At 33.6% G+C, this 27609-nt stretch overlaps 1 protein-coding gene across 3 annotated transcripts; it reads left to right on the top strand.

Annotated features, from left to right (window-relative positions):
• Window positions 1-12531: 12531 nt before the first annotated feature.
• LOC125205204 (transducin family protein / WD-40 repeat family protein) lies at window positions 12532-25823 on the top strand. Of its 3 annotated transcripts, none has more exons than XM_089061150.1 (24): window positions 12532-12767; window positions 13219-13349; window positions 13807-13891; window positions 14229-14282; window positions 14531-14622; window positions 14709-14812; window positions 15769-15844; window positions 18184-18643; window positions 19533-19871; window positions 19975-20163; window positions 20272-20370; window positions 20447-20519; window positions 21534-21661; window positions 21751-22036; window positions 22122-22339; window positions 22416-22540; window positions 23226-23343; window positions 24173-24228; window positions 24326-24419; window positions 24495-24669; window positions 24901-25026; window positions 25117-25220; window positions 25305-25367; window positions 25457-25823. In XM_089061150.1, the coding sequence occupies exons 1-24, from the start codon at window positions 12711-12713 to the stop codon at window positions 25562-25564; spliced, it is 3360 nt and encodes a 1119-aa protein (XP_088917276.1). In that variant the 5' UTR covers window positions 12532-12710; the 3' UTR covers window positions 25565-25823. The 3 variants fall into 3 exon arrangements, with proteins under 3 accessions (XP_088917276.1, XP_088917277.1, XP_088917275.1); XM_089061151.1 differs by having other exon boundaries at window positions 19954-20163; window positions 24901-24969; XM_089061149.1 differs by having other exon boundaries at window positions 19954-20163.
• Window positions 25824-27609: the final 1786 nt, after the last annotated feature.

The following is a 27609-nucleotide window of genomic DNA, read 5'->3' as shown; positions in this document are numbered from 1 at the left end:
ATCTCCAAATCAACACAGGATTTGAGAGATTAACACTCAGTTCTCACAAAAACAGAGAAGAGAGTCACCGGAGAAGAAGATCGGAGCACATTTATTTAGAGAGAGAGAGAGAGAGAGGAGAGTTCTAGAGAGAGGTCAGAGCATTTAGCAAAGAGAGAGAGTGAGAGAATAGGAATCAAATGAGGCGGATAGAGAATAGGGGTGAGTTTATCTTTCCCAAATAAACACACCCTAGATCCGACGGTCCAAACCAACGATCCGCGTGAGATGGCCACGTGGCAGCCATCGGAGCATCCCACTTAAGTTATTGGGCCAAACTGCATTTGGTCACCAATAATAGAACGGGCCATACAATTAAATCAGTCTAGCTGATTAATAACAAGCCCAAACAATTTGGAATCCATAATATCTCACAGTAACATTATCTTAAAATATAATTATATAGAACTTGTTGCTAAATTTGATTCTCATCAGTAACATTAACCTCAACGTTGTTGCATATATTATGTACTACCTCCGTCCCACTCAAGATGTCCACATTCTTGAGTGATCAGGGATTTTAGGCTGAGTTATTAGGTGGAGTAAGTAGAGAAAAAAATGTACGTAGTTGAAAGCTCTCAGACTCTTGCATGGTTCTCCTTTCTCGTTGTGGATTGCTCAAGAGTATTGTCAAACTGACCCAGCTGGCCAAATGTATGTGATCTACCTACAAATGTCGGTAAATCTGTCCAGAGGAAATTCAGACTGATCAACTTCACTTAAATCAGACTTGAGTGAGATGAATGGAGGAGCTCAAAAGTGTTTCAAAACCTTAACCCACAATACTATTAACTAGTATAGGGAAGTAAGGATCGATCCCACATAGATGATGTGTTTTACATTTGTTGTGGACAAAATGGGAATGGGTGCGGCCACGCTTTCCAAGGATGGATTAAGTTAAACTACTTGACTTGAGAGACTAAACTAACTAAACTGATCCACTTGCTAAACGGACTAAAATCTACTTAATCAAGTCATCCTAAAACTTTCCTGAAATGTACAAACAAAATAAAGTGGACGACTGTCAGTCTCCTGCAAAATGTACAATAAAGTAAAACTTTTCTAACAACTTCATCTTCTTCACGGAAACAACATGAAAAACAGAGCATAAACAGATCTGAACATTTACGAACAACGAAACTATCATAACAACTTGTAAATTTAAATCTACCCCTAAGAACTAAATGCACCTACGTAAACAAGAAACTAACCCATGATCATGCAGAAATCACAAATAAACCTAGATCTGAACATCCTAAACACTTCATCCATAATTTCCTTCGCAACTAGACAAAAACTTAAATCGAAAGATCGGATCCAACCAAATCAAACCGTAACAAAACACTTGAGCTAAAACATGCATCCTAAATCAGAAATCGGAAGCAGATCAGAGAATTCATGCATGGTAAACTGAACATTTCAACGAGAATCGAAATCATAATTCTAAATTTACTAAATCAGAACATCAATAGTCTACAACACCAAGCATAACCTGAAAATAGACAAAAACAAAGGTAGAAATTGTTTCATCGCCCCTTTTCGGAGCGGAAGTACAGAACCAAACGATTAAAGTGATCAAAACCAACACCAAACCATCACTGAGCTAAACTAAACATGAACCTAGCGTGTGTGTTAACGGAAATCAGAAGTTTGGAGTGTTGGGATCCCCCATTTCAGCCCTAGAAGAGAGCTGAAATCTACTGAGTGTCAAGAACTGGAAGCTCATCCTTCTTCCTTCTCAATTTTCATTCATAGGAAGGCGTGAGGCCTAGATCTTGAAGGGGTTGGCAGCGGAAGCGCTCATATAAATCAATTACATAACAATTCTGATCTATTTAGCATATTATTTAGACAAATTCTATTCGCACAATTATCACATGTATCATGCTCATAACTCAAATAAATCATGCTTTAAATTAATTAAAACCTAAAACATGCTTTTCTACGGTTTAGCTATTTTACCTTGATGATTCTCCAAAGAATCGAAGATAGCTAGTGCCTTCTCCACGTGAAGATCTTGAGTAGTAAACCACAGATCTTCTGTCTGGTTCCCGGACTGTAAACTGATATCAGGGTGGGCTGATCTCACCAGTATACTAGGACTTAAATAAAGAAGACGGAAAACCAATCCCTCGAAGAAGAGGAAAAATCGTCCTCTTGCTAGAAAGAGAGAGGGACGAAATTTTGGAAAAAAATAATGTGTATTTTCTGTCTCATTTATTCTCCTATTTATAATAAGTCACATATTAGGCCCAGACAGGGATCTATGAAAGGTTTTGGATATGGGCTCCTCCACTTAGCTTTTTACTAATTAAATTAAACCCAATTTAATATAAACTTATAATTGGAATATTACGAGCAGCCACTACAGAAGTAATATTGCACTCCCCATCCAAATCTGAAATTATAAGTACTTCGGGTTTCCAATACTTGATGTTTATTTCTCGTGCTCAAGATAGAAACATCCATTAATTAATTATTGTCTGTTATGGACTTAATTAATTAATATCTTATTCATTCCAAGAGAGGACTCAGCGAGAAAATCTCATTTATTATTCACAAAGTAATTAAACTCCAACTAGCTAGGTTCCGAATAATAAAACCTTATTTCAAGCTTCTCTTGAGGATGTTATCAAACGAGACTCACCTCGCGCACGATTCAACATAATAGCAATCCTAGCACCGCTAGATATTAATCACCACTACCCAATATACCAGGCTTATTGGGTTGCGAAAAACCCGCACCATTTGGTAAGTCAAAGTAGTGCGTAATCAATATCGTATGCTCAATGCTAACGTACATTGATTAAGAAATAATAATTTACAAGACCTTGTCTTTCAGTAGATAGCATAAAGACTGTCTCGCTGTTAGATCCATTCAATGCTATACCACACCAACGTCATCTTATTTCAGTAAGGCTTAGAAATAATCGGACTGACATTGTAACCTTTCACGATAGGTAGTCTAAGCCTATCTAGGTTGTGAAATTCTTCTTTTTCTTTGTTCAGAACTGACTGTGTTACCTTAAAGTGAACGACGCCCACAACCGGTCTACTAAAACAAAGACTTAGACTTTGTTAAGTTACTTATACATTTAAACATGTAATAAACATCCATTAAATGTAAAACATAACAACATTATGACAAAAATAATCTGTTTAGTCATTTGGAAAATAAAACAAGAGTTTTAACAGTATTCAATTACTCGAAAGGTGATTTCTAGTATACAAGGTTATTTTAAAGTATTTGTTAGTGGGGCATGGGTTCCACCTCATTAGAGAGAAAAGAGTTTCTAAAGTGTATATCCTTGTGGGACGGACTAAAAAGGAAAGAGTGCATATTCTTGTTGAATGGAGGGAGTACTATTTATTTATTTCATTTCCCAACACACATATTTATGATCTCTAGGGTGAAGATTACATTGTTTTATAGACAAGAATGATTGTTTATAGTGGCGGTTACACTTAGGGGCATGGGAGGTCCTTGGGATCCCAACCATATGAGATATACTTGTATACTATGGATTATTCATACAATACTTAGGGCTCGTTCGATCATAGGTAATTAGAAATGCAAGATTCATCTCTTGACTTAAATAAATATGGGCGGTCCCACACACCCTTCAACCATTGTTGTATGTTTGGTGTTTCATATTTCCGAGAGACGAAATGGCAGTATGCGTGTTGTCAAGCGATAATGTCCTCATCAATCTTCCAAATTTCCTCCAACTACCCCTCTACCCCAAATTAAGCTGGGGATATCCACCTTGAACTATTCCCACTCCGCTCCAGATATTTTCCCCTTATATACTTCTCCAACCCTCGTCTTTTCTCTGCTCTACCATTTGGATCTTATCAAAGAAAGAGGTCATTTTCTGCTAAAAGGTACACACACTCAATAACTAAAATTTCCAATTGGAATTTGCAAATTGTATATGAATTGATCAGATGATGCAGCTGAAATAGCTACATTCCTGGAGTAGGATCGTTACGAATCAGGGATTTATGACATCTCTACCGAAAAGCAACGACATCGGTGCAAATGATCAGTTCAAAGCTGATGCACTTTTTATTAGCACTAAAAATACCTGCAAGTATACAGGGTAGATCTAGTATAGCTAAAGGTCAGTACCGGGATATCGAACACGTGGAATATAATTGCAACTGGCTATTATGTACTAAGCGTCAAATACTATCTAGAGAAACAAGAGTTTTGGTTTAACTAAGCATAAATAAAGCAAATAATAAAACAATAAAAGCAAAGAAGACAGAATTAGGCAAATAGAGGAATTTCAAGGATAATGATTTCACTAACTCTTTAGTTATTCTAATTAGTTCTACGTTCATCCGACTCAAGTTTTACCACGATTTCTCCTTATCATGCATCAATACTCATGTCACAATTATTGTATGAACATACTATAAGATAAACCAATCAAAGCTATCATCGATCAAAGATTGACAATAATCAAGGTAACGGCCAATTAGTCGAACAAAAGTTCAAGAAAAATCAAGTGGAAACGAGTTCTGAACATTAAACATAAAAAGAACTACATAAAAGTCAAATACTATCAAACCTCAAAATTGTATTGTTTAGCAATCCATAGACAGACGAACTATAACAATAATTAAAGTACGAGACATGAAATAAACAAACAAAACCCAAGGATGAATCTTAAAGTCTCCATGCTCCTCTTGCCTTGCTTCAATCTCCAAGAATGGTGATGGAATGATGGATGGAGGAATTAGGGTTGGAGAATGGAGGGGGAGCATGAAGGCTCCCCTTTTGGGGGTTATGGAAGGGTTGAATTCTATGAATGAGGTTATGGGGTATATATAGGCTTGAGAAGGATTTAAATTTGGTAATAAGTTTCCTCCAAGCATTAGGAAAGGTGTAATTTTCGTTCCCCATAGTAGAAGCAAAAGATTTGGCTTCACAAGGTAATATCTTATTTCCTTCTTCAAATTTCCGCCTAGACTGCAGCTGGCAGCTTTGCACGACTTTGGTAGAACAACCATAACTCTCTTCATAGAACTCCGATTGAGGTGATTCTTGTACCATCTTGAAGATATTTTCAAGACGAAGAGAATGGTGTATAGAACGCCCCGCGGACTTCAGGATCGCCGGAAAATTGAGTTTTAAGACAGCTGTCGTGCGCCGCGTTTTTGTGGCGGGCCGCCGCACCTTGGCCGGCGGTCGCCGCGCGCAGTCCAGAAGCTTCTGACTCCTTGTGGCGGTCGCCGGGCGTGTCTTTGTCTCCGCTAAGCGCCGGCGATCGCCGGAAGTGTTGCGGCGGTCGTCCGACGCCACCTGAAGTTTTCCAGATTTCCTACTTCGCGTTTTAACTCCCTTTTTTGGCTAAAATATGCACATTTCTCACAAAACATATCAAAATACCAAAATAGATAAAATATGCAAATAATGGACATGTAATACAACTTTGACATTAAAAACGGACCACAAAATGGCCTTAAAATAGTGCAAAATGCGAGCGTATCAAAAGCATTTGAGGAAGTGAAAAAGGCAGATTTCATGCTTCACAACACAGTTGAAGAGCTAGAATTCGAAATACTTTCAGCTCTCAACAGATACCAGCCTAAATACGCCATCGGCCCCTTCAGTTTATCCGAGGCCAGCAGCGTTGCCGTCGGCAAAAGCCTTCACGCCGAGGTAGACATAACCAAGTGGCTCGGTTCCAAGCCAGCCGGTTTGGTTTTATACGTGTCATTCGGGAGCGTGGTTCGTACTAGCAAGGAAGTGATCGAAGAGATAGCTCACGGTCTTCGTCTCAGTGAGGTCAATTTTATTTGGGTTGCTCGAGCGCATCTCACTGCTTTCAGCGATGCAAAAGTTTTACCGGATGGATTCGAGGAGTGCATATCTAGAGAGAGAAAGTAAAAAGAAAATGCATAACTCCAAATGACCACGGAAGGAGGACTTGGGGGAAACCAAATAAGCCAGGGTCACTTTGGTAAACTCGCCATCATTTCTTCATCACTGTAGCGGTCGAGATTTCCAATATCAAGTTGGATGCGTGAATTATTTCAGACAAAAGTCAAAAAGCATAGTGCGGGCTGGGGGCTTTTTCGAGGGCCATACTTGTTCAGTTATTGAACACCGAACCGTCATTAATGAGCTAATTTGACCTTAATTCTGGCCAATTAGTCATCACCGAACAAGCCCTTAATATAACACATGTAGTGTAGTTGATTTGGAGTCAGGTCTGCTTATCTGGAGAGAGCAGGTTCAAGTCTAGTCTGTGTGATATTCTTATACCAGATAGTTATATTCAATTTGTTAATGTGTTTTTTATTTACTCACATTACTAAAATTTTCCATTACTAGGATTAATTCATTTTTCCAATTCTCAGTTAAATCATTAATTAGTACTCCGTTGAGTCGTATTTCTTTTTAGTTCGTCCCAACAAAATTGAGTCATTTCTTTTTTTAACAAAAGACAAAACATCTAATCACTCTTATTTTATTCCATCATTTACTTTACTCTCCCTTATTTTTCCTACTTTTTTCATCTCTCCTATTTATTTAATATAAATTCTTAATCTCCGTGCCCAAAAGTTTTGTCTCAACTTTTATGGGACGGAGGGAGTAATTAATTTAAGTTTTTTATTTTATTTTTTCACTAGTATTTTTTATTTTTATTTTTCATTTGTGTAATACTCCCTTCGTTCCATAATAGATGTCACACTTTCTTTTTTAGTTTGTCCACAAAAGATGTCGCATTTCCTTTTTCTGGAAAAAATAATCTCTCACATTTATATAAATATATTATTTTCTCTTTCCACTTAACACACAAAACAACACCTCCTACAATCCCGTGTCAATATCAAAGTGTGACAGCTACTATGGGACGGAGGGAGTATTATTTTTGTACGTTAAAAAGTGTTGATAAGTGAACTAGTAGCACAATAAGCAAAATGTCAAAATGTAATTGTGTTGACATACTTATTTTACTGTGGTGACATTTTTAATATAATGTGTTCAATTAGTTAACAAGTAGCACATTAAGATAGTTAGCACACTAAAGCAACTATATATAGATATATATATAGGGGGTTATGTTCAATTGCTAACTAATTAGCAATCATAAATTAAGATCATATCTGAGATCTAGTAATTAAAATAATATCATCGTTAATTATATTTTATATTAAAAATAATATTAAATAAACTTAAAGGTATTAATTTCAATTTTTAGTGCGAGTATGAAGAGGCATATCAATCATCCTATTGTATTATTATCTATATACATACACGTTTGAATATTTATAAAATACTGTATGATAATCAATGTAGGGAAATATGTACATTTACGTTTCATTTCCGATTTAAAAATGACATTGATTAGTCATAACTCTTTTAGTTTCATTGGTCCAATAATTTTAAATTTAAATGAGTAGTCGTGCGTTCATGTTTAATTAAACACTTTTGGTTTTACAAGCAAAAATATTATATTTACGTTTCATTGCGTTTTAATAGTCATTGTCATTGCTTTTTTGGTTTCATTTGCCAAATAATATCATGGTCATGAAACACTTTTTAATAATAATAATAATTATTATTATTATTATTTTATTATAATAATAATAATATAACATAAAGTACAATATTTTACTATATTAAACTATCCTGTATGCATGTAACAAGATCTCAAAATGAAAATAACGGTTAAATATGAAATTAAAAGTTGTTGGATGATGCAATCCATTAATTAGCTTTAATATTAGTGACAAATGTACTTAATTCTTAAGTCTTTTGTTCTTCATTAATTTATCATACCTTCCCAACTTCTTTTCCCCATATAAATTTCATGATTTTCTTTTCCCCACATAACTCGTCAAAATTCTCTTTGTGCTAAAATTCTCCTCCATGATTTCGGCAAGAATATTGGTGATAAAGTCGAGCCTCACAACACAGCTAAAAGTTGTGGGTCTAGCACCGATCGACCATCTCCATGAACATAGTTGGACAAGGAATATTTATCAGAGTAGAAGCACAAGTGGAGTGTTAAACATAGTTGGACAAGGAATATTTATCAGAATAGAAGCACAAGTGGAGTGTTAAATCTGAAAGCGATGTTTACCTTTCGACTGAACAATCAAAGAAACATGTTCAACTCACTCATATAAGCGAGGGCTGGAGGCCACGAGCTTAACCTATCGGTGAAAAAAGGAGAGCATGTTGGATTGGCGCTAGAGAGAGAGGACTTTGAGAAAGAAGAGAGATGCTAAGAACGAGGAGGTTTTAATTTAAAAAATTTGAGCTTTTATTTTTTAGAATGAGACTAATTATATGTGTGAAATGTTTACCAATTGACAATTAATGAGAGAGCTTATTGTATGTCATTTCATTCTTAACCTGTGGGATTGATCATATTAGTGGACAATTAAATATGTACTACCATGTATAATATATGTTGAATATTCTACATTTAAAAAAATAACTAACTCGCATAGTACGTTATTTTGATTTTTTTTAAAGTCACGTTGTTTCTTGATTCTTATTAGTTAAATAATATTTTAATATGGGTAAACACATTTATTTATAGTGATTAATAGTTAAATAAAGTATATTTTAGCTATATAAATTTTATTCTTAATTATTAATTATGTTTTTTTCTTTCCGTTCATTTTTATTTATGTTTTTCTTTTTCAAATTTAATTCTAATACTTGAGATTTTATTTTTTGAAATGTGACTTATTAGCAATTAATGAGATTTATGGGTGATTATTCATTCTTATTTATTGGGATTATGATTAGCAATTTACCATGTATAAATATTTTGAATTATACTTTCCAAAAAAAATAATAAAATAATTAATGTAAATGGAATAATGCTATAAATTACTTATTGAGATTAATTATGTTGTTTGAATGTTTTTTTAAAATTTCCATTTAGATCTATACTTAAGTACATCAATATTTGTTTATTTAATAATTAATTATAAAGTTCATTATATATTATTCAAGTTTCTCAATATCAATATGAAATAAGCACATATATTTATACAACTTGATAACATAAATATAAATTTTGTTTCTTATTTTGAAAAACTTTATTATTAGTATTATATAACTCAGTTTACATAGTGTGAAGGTTTTCCATAATATTTATAGTATAAATTAACGATAATTTAAGTCCTTTTTAATAATTTTGTTTGAATTATCGATTATATAAATGTTAATTATCATGAATTGTCGGTTATATTTATGTCCCAAAATTTTGTACTTAGATATGTAAGATAAATACTTTATGTAAAATTTCAAATATAATAATGTACACAAAATCTATTAATAAGCATTTATTTAATTATTCATCAGTTATTGTTTTTATTGTTTACAACTTCGACATAGTGAACATTGTAAATTTTGATATTAATTATTTTATATAGATGGTATTTTAGTATTGAACGACATATGTTGTTAAAGCATGATTACTCACTTTATACTATAGATCCAAAAATATTTTGATTCATATATGTGCTTCTATTATTTTTATTGTAATTCTTTTGATTTTCTGTTTTAATTGTCTAATTATATATTTATCTATTTTAAATTTCATATAACTATATCATTTCTTATATTAGTTGATTAACTAACAATATGATATTAATACAATGAAAATAAAATAGGTCGTGCAACGCACGGGTGTAATACTAGTATATATACTAATTAAAATTAGCCACTTCCTCTCTCCTTAAATCATCTTAAAAATTTTAATTTACGTAATTTTCTCGATTGAAATTATTTTTTCGTAAAAAAAATATCAAATTAAAGGTAATTTAATAAGGATTCTGACGAGATCTCAATTGCATATGTTTTGACGATGATCGGATGATTTCATCATATTAATTTTAGTTTTCGTATATGTTGATAAGCATATTTATATCAATAAATGCATCAAACAATCTCAATATAATATCAATAAAACTGTGTTTGATATTCTCAGATACTTGTGTTGAGATTCTTGTGTCATTGTAATGATATTGATATTTGTAATCATGCAATGTGATCAAATGCAAACTTATATATTGTACAAACTCCAAACAATGATCTAGATTATTAAAAAATATCAACAGATTATAAAATAACAGCAACAGAAAATATCAACACAACACTGTGTTGATATTGTATTGACATTGTGTTGTGATCAAAATCTTGAAATTTTACACTGTGTTGACATTGTGTTGACGCTGTGTTGAAAAGTTTGGAGTTTATATAATATATGAGTTTGCATTTTATCACTACCCTTGTAATCATTATGTTGATATAAACGGTAAAAATTACTACTATGTTCTAACAGATTGACTATTTTACTTTTTTGTTGATATTTTATCTATTATTTATTGAATAGTAGAACTTTAATCTCATCCACTCATTTTAAGGTTTAATGGTATGCAATTAGTCTTAATTCTTGATTGGATACCATATACTACATTTTAACATGCCTCATAGTATAATATGCCATCAAAACCAGTGTTTTAAAAACTGGACCGGCCCCGGTTCGACCGTGAACCGGCAGATAATCCAGTCCGGTTCACACTTAAAAACCACTAGCATGTTGAACCGCCATGAACCGGTGGTATCGGCCTGTAAGACCGGTCCAACTGTGAATCTCGGAAACTGGATTTTGAAATTTTTCACTTTTCAAAAAAATTTCAAAATTTGTTGTTGGTTGGGCTTGAACACATGACCGTATTTCTAAATACCAACTTCATTACCACTCCACCAAATGGTCATTTTGAAATATTAAGAACATTAATTATTGTTATACATTAAATCTGAAATTTTTTTTTCCCACCAAACTAATATTCATTTTAATTTTATATATTTATATTTTAATTATGCTTTTACAATCACTAATATTTTACAATATTGGAGTTTATAACTATATATAGTATTTAATAGTTTTTAATATTGTGTAACTAGAGTTGTGATCAATGTCAAACCCTTCTTAAAGACCGAACTAGAGATTGAATTTGGGCCATTCATTTTTTAATCTTATGGTTAGGATTAATTTAATACTCCCTCCGTCCCGCTTTAGGAGCCCCGGTTAATCAATTTTGGGCGTCCCGCTTTAGGAGTCCCAGTTGAGATAAATTAATAAAAAATGCCTACAAAGTGTTATAAGTGTTAAAAGTGGGTCACAACATCCACTACAACTAATAAAAAAGTGATAAAAATGGGTCCCAACATCCACTACAACATTTATTTATTGGACACTCAATTGAAAGTGAATCCCAACATCAACTATAATATTTATTTATTACACACCCAAACACTTTTTTCTTAAAACATGTGCCCGACTCAACCGGGACTCCTAAAGCGGGACAGAGGGAGTATTTTATTTAATAAATAATATTTTATTTTCATTTTTTTTTAAAAAATTTTTAAAAAATTTTTAAAATTTTATTTTTTTATTCAATAAAAACTTGCTGGAGTAAATAATGAACTATATTCACTACATAATGAACTAAATGAACGTATGTTATGAAATAAATTTTCGCATTCATTACATACCGAATTTACTTTAACTGAAAGACAATTATGTCATAACACATTGTGAAGTAATAAACTAATAGAATGAAATAATAACATGACTGAATGAAGTAATAAATTAACGGGATGAAGTAATAAACTAATGGAATGAAGTAATAGTATGACTAAATGAAGTAATAAGTTCATTACTACTGTTTGACGTTTAACACAGTTAACATTGTATTTCAATAAAATGTCATATTTACTTCATTACTAACATTCATTTGGTTCATTATTTATTGAATATAGTTCATTACTACCGCTTACGTTTAACAATAAAATTTGTTGTATCATTAATGTATTTCAATAACATGTCAAAATTACTTCATTACATACTTCATTTAGTTCATTATTTACTCCAACAAATTTTTATTGAAGAAAAAAATATATATATAATTTTTTTTTAAATAAAATAAAAAATGAATAAAAATATTTTTATAAAAATTTTATAAAAATTTAAAAAATAAATTAAAAACATAAAAATAAAATAAATATAAAAATTAAAATTAAAATTAAAATTAAAAAGTTTTATTGAATAAAATATTAAATTGATTGTAAATTAATCCTAACCACAAGCTTAAGAAAATGGATGACCCTAATTTGGTCAATAGTTTGGTCTTAAGAGTGAATTTGTGGATAATAGGACTCTCTAATCATTTATATATTTAATTTTATTTATCTATAAAAATAAATTATGAAATTTTATTATTTATGAAATTTTAATATTTTTACTTACAACTAATTATGTATAAGGTTAATGTTTGTATATACTATTAATTATATGTAAGTTTAATATATTTTATTTTAATTATATGTATTTAAAATAGTAAAGTATAATGGTTCAACTAATGATTAAACCGGTTGAACCGTGAACCAGTAATTGCTCTGGTTCGTTCACTGGTCCTATTTTTAAAACATTGATCAAAAGTTCAAAACTAATTTAGGCGACGAATATACCTTACCCATCGTCTCCGACTACCCACCGTTGAACATTAGTTCTCACAATCAATGTCCAACAAAATTGCACAAGAAAACGACTGAATCAGATTAATTGCATCCAATTTTTAAAGTCAAAAGCACTGTTAATCGATTTCCCGATTTCATTGATATAAATATGTTCGCTAAATTATTCCAAAAACCCACTCAGCCTCAACCATCACCTTCTTCCCAGGTGAGCTCAATAATTTATTCTTAATTTTCTTTATTTTAAATTTCCGGTTCGTTTCATATTGTTTTGCGAATCAAAGCTCGAATTTTTTTGATGAATTGCGCTCGTTTAATGTTTGGGTTTTACTCATTGAAATTTGGAATTTTATGATTGCTGTGGGAGCTCTCACAGTCATGCATATGTTTTCTGTTTTTTGTTGATTTTAATCGCAATTAAGTTTAAAAGCCATATTCTGCCAATATAGTATTTGGAGGCTTTTGTTTTTTTGTTTTTTTTTTAAATTTTATTTTGTTGTTGATACAATGATACTCAAAAGTTTGGAGCTGTGCTATTCCAAGAAATTATTGAATTTGTCACAGGGCATATAATGCCTACGCAATCATTGTTTTCCAGTATTGGCAATCCGTGTGGAATTTACTGATAATTATGGTTGTCTTCTTATATTATTGTGTAGCCAGATGTTACTCAGCAAACGACGGCGTCTTCTGAATTGGCACCGCTTGTCGCTGTTCACTATGGCATCCCATCAACTGCATCGACTCTTGCTTTTGATCCCATTCAAGGCCTCTTGGCAGTAGGGACTCTGTACGTTCAATGTCCAAGTAGATGTTCGGTGCATTTGTCTTTTGTTATTTGGTAGCTGTTATTCATTTATGAGGCATACAAACTGGTGTATATTGTTTTACTTTTAGCAATTATTTACTTCCAATAATTTACTAATCTTGTAAGTTCAGTTGTAACGTGCATCTAGTTTCAGTAGTTAATAAGCTACTTTTTTTATTGTTACCTCATTCCTTCCAATTTAGCATAATTTTTCTCTTCCGATTGCAGTAACTCATCATCTCACGTTTGTGTCCATTTTCGTTGCCTATAATTAACCATCATAGATTTTATTGCTTGTTCTTTTTCATGTTAAGTGATATGGAACAAGATAGCTGGGTACATGGTTGAGTGATAGAACATCTGATCACAGTGGATGATCTAGCCCTTAAGATGGTATACTATCCGTACTTTAGTAATCATTTGTTTGGATGGGCTGCAGGGATGGCAGGATTAAAGTGATTGGTGGTGACAACATTGAAGCTCTTCTTATCTCTCCTACAGCTTTACCGTTTAAGTACCTAGAGGTTTGTTACTATAGTCGTAAGACAATTTTCTTCCATCCATCTCCTCCGTCTATCAAGGAGTTAGTTCATCTCTCTTCTTTTACTTCTTGCTAGTTTTTTGCATGAAATTTTTAAATCCTTTGGAAACCTAGGCCTCTCCTCTGATTTCCTGAATGTTTCACTAGATTATGACTGTTCAACGTCAACCTGTAATACTGCTCTATCGAATGGTTTCCTATTAATTTCCTATATTTACATGATAATGATGCTGACACTGACTGCATTTAGATCAGTCACCCATTCATAAATGATTGAAGTTCTTATTACATACCTTTTGGTTTACACTTGCTCTTTTCAGTTCCTGCAAAACCAAGGTTTTCTAGCGAGTGTCTCCAATGAAAATGAAATCCAGGTATGTGCTCAGTCTAACTTACTGTGTGCAATTGTGCATGTATTGTATTCTAGCTTATCTTCTGGTAAAATCCTTCTGTCTCCCCTGGCAATCTTCATAATTTTTATAGTTACCATTTGGATATTCAAGTTCCAAAATTAGCTATAGATTTATCTCCATCTTATGCCTGATACTCGTATAGATTTTTTGTTTTCTAATCAACCACCATTTTTCTTCTTTTAACATCTATTTGTATGCAACTTTATTAGGTATGGGATCTTGGGATGAGGTGTATATCTTCTAAGATAAAATGGGAATCCACTATAACTGCGTTTTCTGTTATCTCCGGAACCAATTACATGTAAGAGATTTTGAGTTCTAAAGTATTTTTTGTGTTTCTCTGAAAATAGTGCATCAGACATGGCATAAATGTCCTTCCTATTCCAGATATCTTGGAGATGAGTATGGCTTCCTGTCAGTGCTAAAGTATGATGCTGAAGAAAAAAACATTTCTCCATTACCATACCACATTCCTCCAAATCTTATTGCTGGTAACTGGATCTCTAGAATGACATTCTAAAAGTAATGCTTATGAGTTTGATTTGCTAGTGGTGATAATGCAAGAAGGCTGAGGATTTATAACTTGTGAAGATTTAGTGACCTAAATACTTAATAAATCTACAATAGTTGCATAGTCTATCTTTAAGGCACTGTTTTCAAAAAATTGTCCAGAGTTCGAATCCCATAGGTGACAATTTTTTATTTTCGAATTCATACAATTTCCTAGCAAATTCATACATGTTCCACATCGAAATTCATGGTTCATAATTTATATCTTAAAAGTGGTTTTGTAGTAGCCAACCCATGTATATATACACCCACATATATATGGTTAATATTCTATAAGGCACTGTTAGGCTTGTTGAATGAATTCATGGTTCGGGTTTGAACTCCAAAGGTGACAAATTTTTTATTTTTGGCTTCATGCAATTTCCTAGTGAATTCATTTTGCTCCATAGCGGATTCATTGTTCGTGGTTTATATTTTTATATTAAGTTTTATTTTAGAAGTGAATATTATAAAAATCTTTTCCTAGTGTACGAACTATAAAAAAATATCGTTATAATTTATTAATAGCATTATTATTTAAATATGTGTTGTATGTATAAAGAAAATTATCATAAAAACCATTGTAAATTGTAATATATACAAAGACCTAAATTCCTATGCTCCTACACTGAATATGGTTTTTACCAAATACATACCCAATCATCCTATATATATGTTATATTTCTATGCTCCTACATTAGGTATAGTTTTTACCAAATCCATACCCAATAATCCTATATATATGTGTGTGTTATATTTATGTCATGCCCTTGGCCTATTGGGCATAAATCTGATTCATTTGTAGTCAATCTTGTTTCTATTTTTCTGATTTACAATTTTATTTTGTAATGATTAAAGTGCATCATTAAGTAACTTGCCAATGCCTTAAATTTTGTAGAAGGATCTGGGATTACATTGCCTGATCATCAGTCCATTGTTGGCGTGCTCTCACAACCTTGTTTGTCTGGGAATAGGTAAATATATTATGATTCACTGAATCACTTCTTAATTTCTTGGAAATTAATCACCTCAGTTCTGTGCAATTTCTCCTGGGGTTTGCAATTTATTACAGCTGCAACAATACTCTGCTTTAAGATTGTCATAAATTGTGTGAGGCATCTCCAGCACAATTTTGTATATCCTGGTGATATAACTTTGGATGAGGGATAAGGCACAAACAGTGTTGATTAAAGATATTATGCTTCAAGTATGATAATTGGCTACTACACTATGTCAGATAGCCTTTCCACAAGTTTACATGTCATTGGGTTTGACCTTTGCATAGGCCTTAAAAAAACTAGCAGCTTCTAGTATGTGCATTCAGATATTTTATCACTTGCTAATACCGCGGTTTCGCATCATCAGTTCTCTACTCTGACGCTCCATTTCAAATTTTCAATAATCTATATCCACAACAACATTCCTCGAACCTACCTAAATTATTAGTACTCGAGGGTGTTCAGTTGCTTGCTTTCACCTGTTTGTGCAAATTCTTGTTTCCAATTGCTTGGGAAATAGATTTCTTCTCTTTATCTTGCTTTCCAAAGATTGTATCGTTCTGATTGGCAAATGAATACCATTTGGTAGTTTTCTTATCAGTTGTTTAGACTAAAATTACAGCAAACCTTTTCTGTTAGACTTAGTATTTTGATCAACATTGATGAATCAGGATTTCACCTCTTAGGGGTGCTTAAATTTAGTAACTTATTATTCACTGATTAGAATTTCAAATGATATAAGTAGAAAATAAATCTCATCAAATAGTTCTACATTACTATGGGCATGGACACACAAGAATATACGCGAAGAAAAGAGTTGTCTCTGCATGATGGTATGGAATAAATATGGAAACTCTTGGAAGGTATACTGTAGAGAGGTTATAGCCATTGCGCCTCCAATATCTTATTCATACAAGGAATTCAGTAAAGATGTTATCCAAAGGTGAACAGGAAAAAGGAGAAACTTTTGTCATTTGGTCATTTGTATACTTCATTCAGAAAAAATGTAAAACTTCTAACATGGAGAAGATAGATGATAAAGGGAACAACTTTCAACTTCTAAGACCATGATGACCAATATAAGTCACCTATGATTCATTTTTCAATTATTAGCTTCATCTATAGGTATTAGGTAATTAGCATACTTCCCCAATTCATAAATTCCCATATATTATACCACTACCCTTCTTCTAAACAATGATTCCAATAATTCCTACATCCTAAACATTACAAATTCACACTAATTTAGAAACAATATTTCCAAACAGAATTTAGTTCACTTATCAACATGCTAAGATAATCAAACTAACTTTGTTTTAGCATCATAATTCATATATCAACAAATTGCTTCCTAAATTCTAAATAATATTCAAAACAACAAATTCCAAGTAAAAATAACATCACATTAATCATAATACACATAATTGGTAAAGAAATAAGAAAAATGAAGGAAATCTTGCCAAAAAAGTGGCGAAAATCAGCTGGAAAGGGAGGCTCGTTGTGTGTGTGAGTGTGGTCTGTTTTGGTAGAAGGGGGTGGGGAGTATGCTGCTTCGCTTTTAATTTAAGTGGAAAATGCACATGGTCTATGCGTTTTTCAAATACACAGCGTTTTTCCTGTTTCTGTTGATAAAATATGGGACTTTTTCATAGATTGACCCCAAAGAAGAAACAAACCTGAGTTTGTGAGATGACATGTAACTCTAGAGGAGGGAAAGTTAATTATCTTCCAATCTTCCCAACTTGCTCCGCATGTTCTTTAGTGTCTGAAAGATAATCAGGGACATACTCAGATGCAAGATTGCAGTAATTCGTCTTATCATATTTATTGGGTGCCTCCCAAAAACTGTTTTGAAATGTATTTTCTATGTCATGCATGGCCATATTCCATTTTTCATTGGGGTAATGTGTTCCAGGCTTGAGTTTAGGCTGTGTATACCTGGAATTACAATGAAATGAGCTAGTTTTCTGCTTAATCTACTTGGACAAACAGTTGAAATACAAATCTAAGATTTCTTTTTTGTACACTATTTTCTATTGCAAACAAATTTTACTGTTTAATTTTCTCTTTTCCTAGTTCCATCACTTCATGTTATAATTTTGGTTAGTTTATGTTTGAAACTTCCTTTATATTTTTCATGGTAGTAGTTCCTTGGAATGTTTGGTGATGCTGGTAATTAAATGAATGGAATTTTTTTCAATCCTCTAGATAGGATACAGATTTCCATTTTTAAGTCAATTAAGCAATGGAAATTGTGGATTTTGGTAGAAGTTTCAGTTATTACAGTCAACACTGACCAGTCTGCTATTTTGCAGGGTTTTGATTGCTTATGAAAATGGTTCGATTATTCTGTGGGATGTTACACAAGACAAAGCTGTCCACGTTAAAGGCTATGGAGATCTGCAACTTGGAGGTGGTGCAGTTGTCAATTTTTCCGACAATGAGAGCCACACCCATCTGAATGATTCTTTAGATAATGAAGAAACAGAAAAGGAAATAAGCTCTCTGTGTTGGGTGTCACCTGATGGATCCGTATTAGCTGTTGGTTATGTGGATGGAGATATTTTATTATGGAACTTATCAGCTTCTGACAGTGATAAAGGTCAGAATTCTCAGAAGTCACCTGATGATGTTGTTAAGATACAACTGTCATCAGGGGATAAGAAGCTTCCTGTCATTGTTCTCCATTGGTCATCCAGCAAAGCTCATAATGGTTATGGAGGTCAACTCTTTGCATATGGTGGAGTAGATATTGGAGCTGAAGAAGTATTAACGGTATGCTTGAGCCATGAATGTAGTTGATCTTCTCACCTTCTTTGACATTATGCTTTTTTGTATTAGTAAAGAAAAGCCAACCATATTTCCAGGTCTTAGTTGCCAATTCTTTTGATGTATGTCTCTTCGTCTGCACCTCGGACAAAGTTGGCCTACTATCAATCTTCAATCCTTTTGTAATCAGATTGAGGTCCCATTTGTTCAAGCAGATTGATACAGGATCTAATACATACATAGATTGTAATGGGTTATGTATTGAACAATATGTGTCCCTGAGTCCAAATCTTCACTAAACTTTGTCTTGAAGTGTATTAATGTTCATACTTATTTGGTGATAGAGGAAATCACGTGACACACGGAGCCGAGAATGGTTTTAAGAGATGAAAGTCTTTATGTGGAACTTTATGATTGCTTCGTAGTTGTTAAAGCCACAGAAGAATAATACTCCCTCCGTCCCACTCAAGATGGCCACATTCTTGAGTGGCACGGGATTTTAGGAAGAGTTGTTAGGTGGAATAAAGTAGAGAGGAAAAAGTAGTTGAATATTTTAATGAGGAGAGAGGAGAGAGGATGTTATTCCAAAATTGGAAAGTGGCCATTTTGATTGGGACAAACAAAAAAGGAAAGGTGGCCATCTTGAATGGGACGGAGGGAGTAAGAGATATTGAGTTCAAACTAGTCTTTCATTGTCTGTTTAATCAAATTATATCTGCTATTAGGTTAGATGTTTTCAAAGAAATTTGTGTTGGACCATCTCTATCTTTTTCAGTAAATTTATGGCTTACTACTTTCACCAAGTACTATACAGAATTAGAAGTGATTCTCAAATTGCCCTTCGTTCTAGCATTGAATATATCATTTTTAGTGAAAGTTTGCTTGCGCAATGCAGATCCTTGACCTCAACTGGTCTTCTGGGTTATCAAGATTGAAGTGCATTGACCGTGTTGACCTCACCCTCCATGGATCTTTTGCAGATCTTCTTGTAATATCAAACAGTTATAAGGCAGACCAAAGTAATAGCACGTCATTTTTTGTTTTGACCAGTCCAGGGCAATTGCATTTTTATGAATATGCTTCACTGTCTATGTTAAAGTCTGAGAGAGGAAAGAATCATTGTATGGAAGCCTCACAGTATAATTCACTCATACCCACTGTAGAACCATATATGACTGTGGGTAAGCTTTATATGATGGGTTCAGAGGGGAATGTTCTTGGTTCACTCTCAAAGGTAACGGATATTATCTGCCTTGATTTGTGTGCAATACTTTTCGGTTTTCTTTCATTTTAATGATCATTGATAGTTATATTAGGCATTTACCCCTACAAAGCAGCATCCAGATAAAATGCTGACCGGTGGGAGTGCAATGTGGCCTCTTAGAGGTGGTGTTCCTTGTCAAATTTCTACAAGCGAATGCTATACTGTTGAGAGAATTTATATTGGAGGGTATCATGATGGGTCTGTACGAATCTGGGATGCCAGTTTGCCTGTTCTGTCACTTGTTTCTGTTTTAGGATCTGAGGTAAGTAGAGTATTAACTATCAATTGCACTGATGGTTTTGGTGACTTCTCTATACATACTGTTCAACAGCATAAAGGGTATTGAAGTTACTGGTCCATGTGCTTGCAGGTAAAGGTTTTTGAAGTTACTGGTGCTAATGCTCCAATATCAGCATTGGATTTGTATCCTCCAAACTTAACCTTAGCTGTTGGCAACGAATCTGGTTTGGTACGAAAATTTTGTTTGTCAGTAGCTTCATAAAAGTGGTGATATAACGCTGCTAAACTTTGATTTCTCTGTACAGATTTTCCTTTATCAGCTGAAAGGAGACTCTTATCAAGCAACTGTCACCATTGTAACTGAAACAAAACATCAAGGTATCGTTCATAATATGACGTGGAAGTTTTGGCGGCTCGTTTGGCACAACCCAATAGAGATGCATGTGATGATGCTGATCTCTTGAGTTTACCTTAATTTGCAATCAGAACATGACTTTCAAAATGCTGCATTAAATAACCGCCTTTTTTTGCAATTACAACTTCCTCAAAACAGCCGTGAATTCACATTGTTTAATCTGCAATATGTCTATTTAGCTTACATGTGAGGCAAACTTCGCATGGTTGAAAAAAGTTAAAAGGTGGTGTTGTAATCACAACATTCTAAAAGTTGTGTTGTAATTGCAGATTAGGATCAATGTTGTGTTACTTGAGGCAATTAATTCATATATGGAGTCAGTTTCAAATTAGTTCGCTGTTCAGCTTCTTTGACCTCATATACTCCCTCCATTCCCTGCGTTTCGTATGGAACACTCATTTTGGAAAAATGATAATAAATAGTTGAAGTGGAGAGAAAGTAAAGTAAGAGAGATAATAATGTAGGGAAGACTCTTCTCTATATTATTATCTCTCTCTCCACTTTAACTATTTTTTATCATTTTTTTCAAAACGAGTGCTCAAAACGAAACGTCTCTACTACAATGGGATGGAGGGAGTATATAATAAGTGACCACAATTGTATAGACTGGGCTTCTAATTAAGTGAGTAATCTAGCCTTAAAGTTGGGTTTCAGTATTTGTGCATTATGTACAAGTCTTCATGGCTCTCAATGCAAATAGATGTTTTTCCTAAGAGTGTTTATGGAAACATTTGGCTTCATCGTAAAACAACACTCTTGATTATGAACTATATGCTGTTTCTTGTATGAACTGTGGACATTTCTTGTAAGCTACCATAACTACTGTCTTCAGTAGTTATGGTAGCTTACATTTTTTAATATGAACATTTATATTATCTACAGTTTACCTTTGAATGAGTCTTGTTGCCTCTTCTAGTAGCTTATCTGACAGAGAAAATCTTTAAAGATATGATGAACATCATCTACCTTATCTACAGTTCACCATTGCCTACCTCAAGAGGGAAATTATTGTTCAACCATATATTCCATCCTTAGTTCTCCTGTGTGTGCCTTAAGGTTTGCTACTTCTGGAGTCAGACTTGTTGCTGGATTTGAATGTGGACAGGCAAGAACTGTTTCTACCAAAATGAATAAACTAATAATTGTTTCCTAACCTGTAAATTTCATTCTAAAATTATGCTGTCCCTATTACAGATCGCAGTGCTTGACACCGGTTCAGCTTCAGTTATATTTGTTACGGACTGTATATCTAACTCGAAGTCTCCTATCACATCTCTGTCTGTTAGAGCATGTCCAACTCGTCATAACCTGGCTGACAAATCTGACAATGAAACTGAAAGTGCACCTGGTCCAGAGGTTGTGTTTGTCCTGACCAAAGATGCTCAGATGGTCTTGATGGACTGTTCCACAGGCAATATGATCAGTTCACAGCCAACGCATCCAAAGGAAAAATCTATCGCAATAAGCATGCATATATTAGGCAAGTGTGCTCCTTGCTTACAATTTTATGCAGTGTTTCAGTCTTTCAGAATCAGATATTTATATTTTCTGAATTTTGAGTGCAGACCAGCGTCATCTTGGTGAAGGGTCCAAAAATTCTTTCACATACTCCCAGCATACCGACGCTCAGAGTGAGGCTTCAATATCCATTCATAAGAATCAGAGTGGTTTACCAAATGCTATAGCAGTGGAGTCTGATTTTGGGAACAAGATGGTGGCATCTCAAATTCTACTTTGTTGTGAGGAAGCCTTCTACTTTTACACTTTAGAGTCTTTGATTCAGGTGCTTGTCTTTCAACTGGTTCTCTAGTTAATTTAAGAATTTTCTCTCACACCTTATAAGAAATTCTTGAATTTAGGGGGATAATAACTATTTCAACAAAATAGAACATGGAAAACAATGTTCCTGGAGTACAGTCATCAAGAGAGATGCAGAAAGATATGGAGTGGTAGTATTCTATCAAAGTGGAGAAATTGAACTAAGGTTACTTTCTTATTCTGTTGCATATCTGACTTTTTTAGACCATGATACCCTCTTAGGTGCACAGTTTTCATTGTGATTTATACTGGACAAAGGTGATTTAATACCAAGCGGGGCTCTGTTAAAACTTTAAATTGTGAACTGCATGGTTTATTTAACTTGATTACATGCACTGAAAATGCTTCAAGTTCTTGGTTATCCTGCAAGGTACTTTATACTAATAAAAGGATATGATTTACCCATTTAAGATAGTTTTAATTCAAAATGGAGTCTTGGAAGAAAAGTGCAGGCTTTATTATGCTCCATTATCACTGTGGCATGATTGGTATAACTGTATAAGGTACTCTGGAAAACTCACTTGCCATTAATAACTATCTTAGTCAATTATATGAAAAATTATTGAGAACGATTATCTTTAATAGGGGAGGATTGAAGATATTAAAATAAATAACAAAATGTGATACGAATCCCACATCGGGTCCACATGAAAGTGTGGAATCACATATTAGAGGGAGTCAACCCTTTACCTTTGACCATGGTTTTGGATTAAGTTAGGGCTCCCTGTCGTATATGCTTATCAAAATGATAAAATGAGAATAGCAATCATCCACATACTAAATATACACTTAGAATTATTTTACTGTCTCACACTTCTTTGGATGCAGAAATAATGGTGTGTATCTCTTAGGTCTTTGCCAGATCTTAAAGTGCTGGGTGAGAACTCATTGATGTCAATACTAAGGTGGAACTTCAAGAACAAAATGGACAAGACAATCAGTGCTTCCGAGGAAGGGCAGATTACGCTGGTTGGTACCTATACAGAGTTTTATCTGCTCTTAGATTTTACACCCTCTGTCCCTAGGTAGTTGAGTCGATTCCTTTTTTCGCAAAAAACTTTGTTCTCTCTTTCTCTCTCATACTTTATGCTCTCGCCACTTTAGCCTTTGAACACCAATTTCTTAAATCTCGTGCCCAAAAGAAACGTCTTACCTAACTTGGGACAGATGAAGTACTTTATTGCATATAGTTCTTGAATTAGTGGAATTAGATTCTTCCCATTCCTATAAAATTCTGTTTTTCCACCATTTATTGAAAAGAAATTCTGTACTAAAAAATATTCCTGCATGGTAATTTAGCTTAAGTAAAACAAAGCATATCGTGCTGGTCTTTGTCGAACTACTCTCCTGCATTTTCTTAAAACTCCAGATTAAATTGATTATGTTGCTCAACCGAATATTAGATTCAGAGTGTTGTGAACTTATTGATTTCATCATGTGAGGTGTGGGGGGCGTATACCGGGGATATTAAATTGATATATTGATAATAAAAAGAGAGCAAATATTATGTATAATGTGATCATACAATCTTAAGCAGCTTTTAACATGGGGCGTTACTTAGATTTTCATCCTAACACTGCAAAATTCCAATTCTAACTACTGGACTCCCATTCAGCTTCGTATATTACTTTTAATTTTGTTATATCATCCCAGCTCTTGATATGCTTTAGTGTAGCATACTGCATTTCAAACCAATATTTTCCAGTATCAATTGTTAAAGACACTAAATTATGAGCAGCAGTTTCAATCTTGTTTTGTGAGGGTATGTAACTTGCACTATGGTCTCTATCTTTTACAGGTCAATGGTTGTGAATTTGCTCTTGTATCTCTTATGGCATATGCGGATGAATTCAGGTCTTCTGTCCTCCTTCAATTCCCCCCCCCCCCCCCCAAAAAAAAAGGAAACCGATCTGTCTCCAATTAGCCCTGACAAGAAGCTATGTTTTCTTAGGATTCGTAAGCCGCTGCCTAGCCTACACGATGAAGTCCTTGCTGCAGCTGCCGATGCTGATGTTAACTACTTCCAAAATCAAAAGAAGGAAGAGGTAGTCATAACTACAATCAGTTTATAGATTTCATTACCTGAACCCGTTTAAACTATATTTTTTTTCCATTACCAGAGAGCTCTGCCTGGGTTTGTGAATAATCTGATAAAGGGTTTGAAAGGTGATAAAGAAGAGCAACATATGGATAATGCAAAAGGTCGTGAGATGGTGATTGCTCATTTAGAATCTATATTCTCACGGTTTCCGTTTTCTGAACCCTTTAGTTTTGAAGACTTGGAACTTCAAATAGGTGAGTTGTGTTGTACACCATTTTATCATACGTTGCTACTCTTATTTTTTTTAAGGAGGATCAATAATGGTTCCTCATTCACTCCATGGTTGTGGTGACTTGAACTCCCAACCTATTGGTTGGAGAGGAAGCAGCGCCTTACCAACTAAGTCGCACTTCACTTTAATTGTTAAATATTTTAGAAAGAAAATTTAAAATAATTATGCTCATGAAAGTGTTCATTATTTGCAGATGACCTTGATATTGAAGAGCCTGTTCCTTATGTAGCATCTTCACAAAAGAGCACCGGTGGCTCAAAAGGTGAAGAGCCTGTTCCTTATGTATCATCTTCACAAAAGAGCACCCGTGGCTCAAAAGGTTTATGTTACAAATTTCTGATTGAACATTATTTCTAGATTGTGGTTACATGCCTTACTGACCCTTGAACATTTGTTCCTGCTTGTCCAGATGAGGCAACTGAGCGGCATAAATTATTCGAAGGTAGTTCCACCAACACTAAACCAACAGTACGTACAACTGAAGAAATCAAAGCAAAATATAGGAACACGGGGGTAAACTTTTCCCTTCAAATAGCTTTTGTTAGGCATTTAGATTGGTGAGGAAATGCATAGTCTGATTTTGTTAGTTTGTTTCAGGATGCAGCAGGTGCAGCATCACAAGCAAGGGATAAACTTATGGAACGCCGAGAGAAACTTGAGGTAATCATTGCACAGAAATTGGTCACTGTTAGCTCGTGGAAAATGAAAAGCTGATATATATATGTATTTATGTCTTGTTTCGAAACCAGAAACTCAGCCTGCGCACTGAAGAGCTACAGAACGGTGCTCAGAACTTTGCGGAGATGGCTAATGAGCTTGCTAAGAATATGGAAAAACGTAAATGGTGGAACATCTGATCGGATAACATATGGCGATCTCGTTTGTGAAGCTACCTTAATCTATTTTAGCAGTCCATTTTCGTTCTCAAGGCATAACAAATTAGTATATGCTAGTTGTTGATAGTAGCATTTATTTCTTCTTTTATGGGGATCAATTTACCCACCTGGGATCAAGACTACTTTGTATGGGTAGAAAAATATTATTTTATTGGAGAATTGTTTGTATATAAAGGATTTGAAATGACTAGGATGTGGAGAAGATTCTTTTTCTCGTTTACTATTTTCTCATTCAGAAGGTTATATATCGCTATCACATTACATTGAAGATCGAGTTTTGAAAGTTCAAGTTCCAAATACTACATGCCAAAATAGTACTCTCTCCGTCCTGGCTAAAATAACACATTCCTTGGCCGGCACGGGATTTTATGAGTTATTGATTAATGTGTGTTAATTGGAAAGAGAATGGGGGTGAAAAAATAGTAAGGTGTATTAATTGGAGAGAGTTTTTGAAAAAGGAAATATGTCATCTTAATCGGAACAAATTAAAAAGGAAAATGTTTCATCCTAAGTGGGAGGGATCCTAAGTGGGAGGGAGGAAGTTGTATTACAATTAAATGAATTATAATTGACCATTGACCACATTTAATAATTTACAATCCTACAGAATTTCCAAACACTAATTCAATTTCGATGGCCATAAATAGAATGCGTCACTATAACAAATTATCGACCAACAAATTATAGACGAAACTCCTTCAAATGGATCATCAATGTAAAGTTTGTCCCCACTGAAAATTCTCAGTCTATTGACTAAATGAGATTTGTTCATAAAAAAGGATGGTCGGTATGTCTCTCTTTCCACACACAACAAGCACACACGTTTTTCATAATAAGTTTTTTTATTAGAAATGAGAAAAGAGGAAAAATGATCGAGTACTCCCTCCGTCCGCCAAATGTTATTCATATTTGACTTGACACAGATTTTAAGAAATGAAGAAATAGAGTTGAAAAAATTATTAGAATGTGGGTCTCACTTTTATATACGATCCGTCCCTGAAAAATATGAATATTTTGTTTGACATTGATTTTAATGTATATTTGGTAAAGTAAGAGAGAAAGATAAATGGTACTGTAAGTATTAGTATTAGTGAAGAGTGGGCTCCACATCATTAATAGTATAAGTTTAAATAAAATGATGTATAAGGGTAATGTGTTGTTTAAGTTTAATTATTCCTAAATTAGAAAGTTCATACCTTTCCGGGACGGACTATAATAAAAAAATAGTACTACATCCGTCCTCCAAGAATATGCATTCTTTCCTTTTTAAGTATGTCCCACAAGAATATGCATTTTCTAATTTGGAATACTATTTTCTCTCAAATGAGATGAGACCTACTCTCTACTAATAATATTTTAATTACTTTTTTTATTTACATCTCTCTTACTTTACTAATTTTGAATTAATACTCGTAGCGAATCTAAAGTGCGTACCTTTTGAGAACGGAAGGGGTATTAATTTTATAATATAATATAAATGTAATGAAACAGTGCAAAATAAGGTGTACTTATCAGGGAAAAAAAAGTAAAGATTTTGTGAACGTTCTAAATAAAGGTAAAAAAATAGACCATATTTGGTGGACGGAGAGATTTAGAGGAGTATTTCATATATACATTTGATCTCTTGAGTCTTGCCGCCACGTAGGATCAATAACTGTGATTAGGAAAGATTATCAAAAGACCAAATATAAAAGGAAGTCTATGCTGATTTGCAAATATTTGGTTCTCAAGTATTGGGAAAATAAAATTTCATGAAAAATAAATTCACCGACTTTATCGACGTCATAGTTAAGAAATAGGGATAAATATAAATTCTAGGCTTATTCAAATAGATCCAAGTTAAGTGAAATGATTATTTGATTCTCTCATAATATATTTATTTTGATCACATAATTACATTTTAATAAACAAGATAAAGAAAATCAATTAAAAATAACAAATAAATTATCTAAAGTTCGGAAATCAAATAACTCAACATCTTCATATAAAAACTAATATTACCAAAT

Source organism: Salvia hispanica, chromosome 6 (genome assembly GCF_029641045.1).
Source record: "Salvia hispanica isolate PSC_SH4W2 chromosome 6, Shi_PSC_v1, whole genome shotgun sequence".
NCBI lineage: Eukaryota > Viridiplantae > Streptophyta > Magnoliopsida > Lamiales > Lamiaceae > Salvia > Salvia hispanica.
Note: the sequence above shows the minus strand (reverse complement) of the source record. Positions and strands in the feature narration are given on the sequence as shown.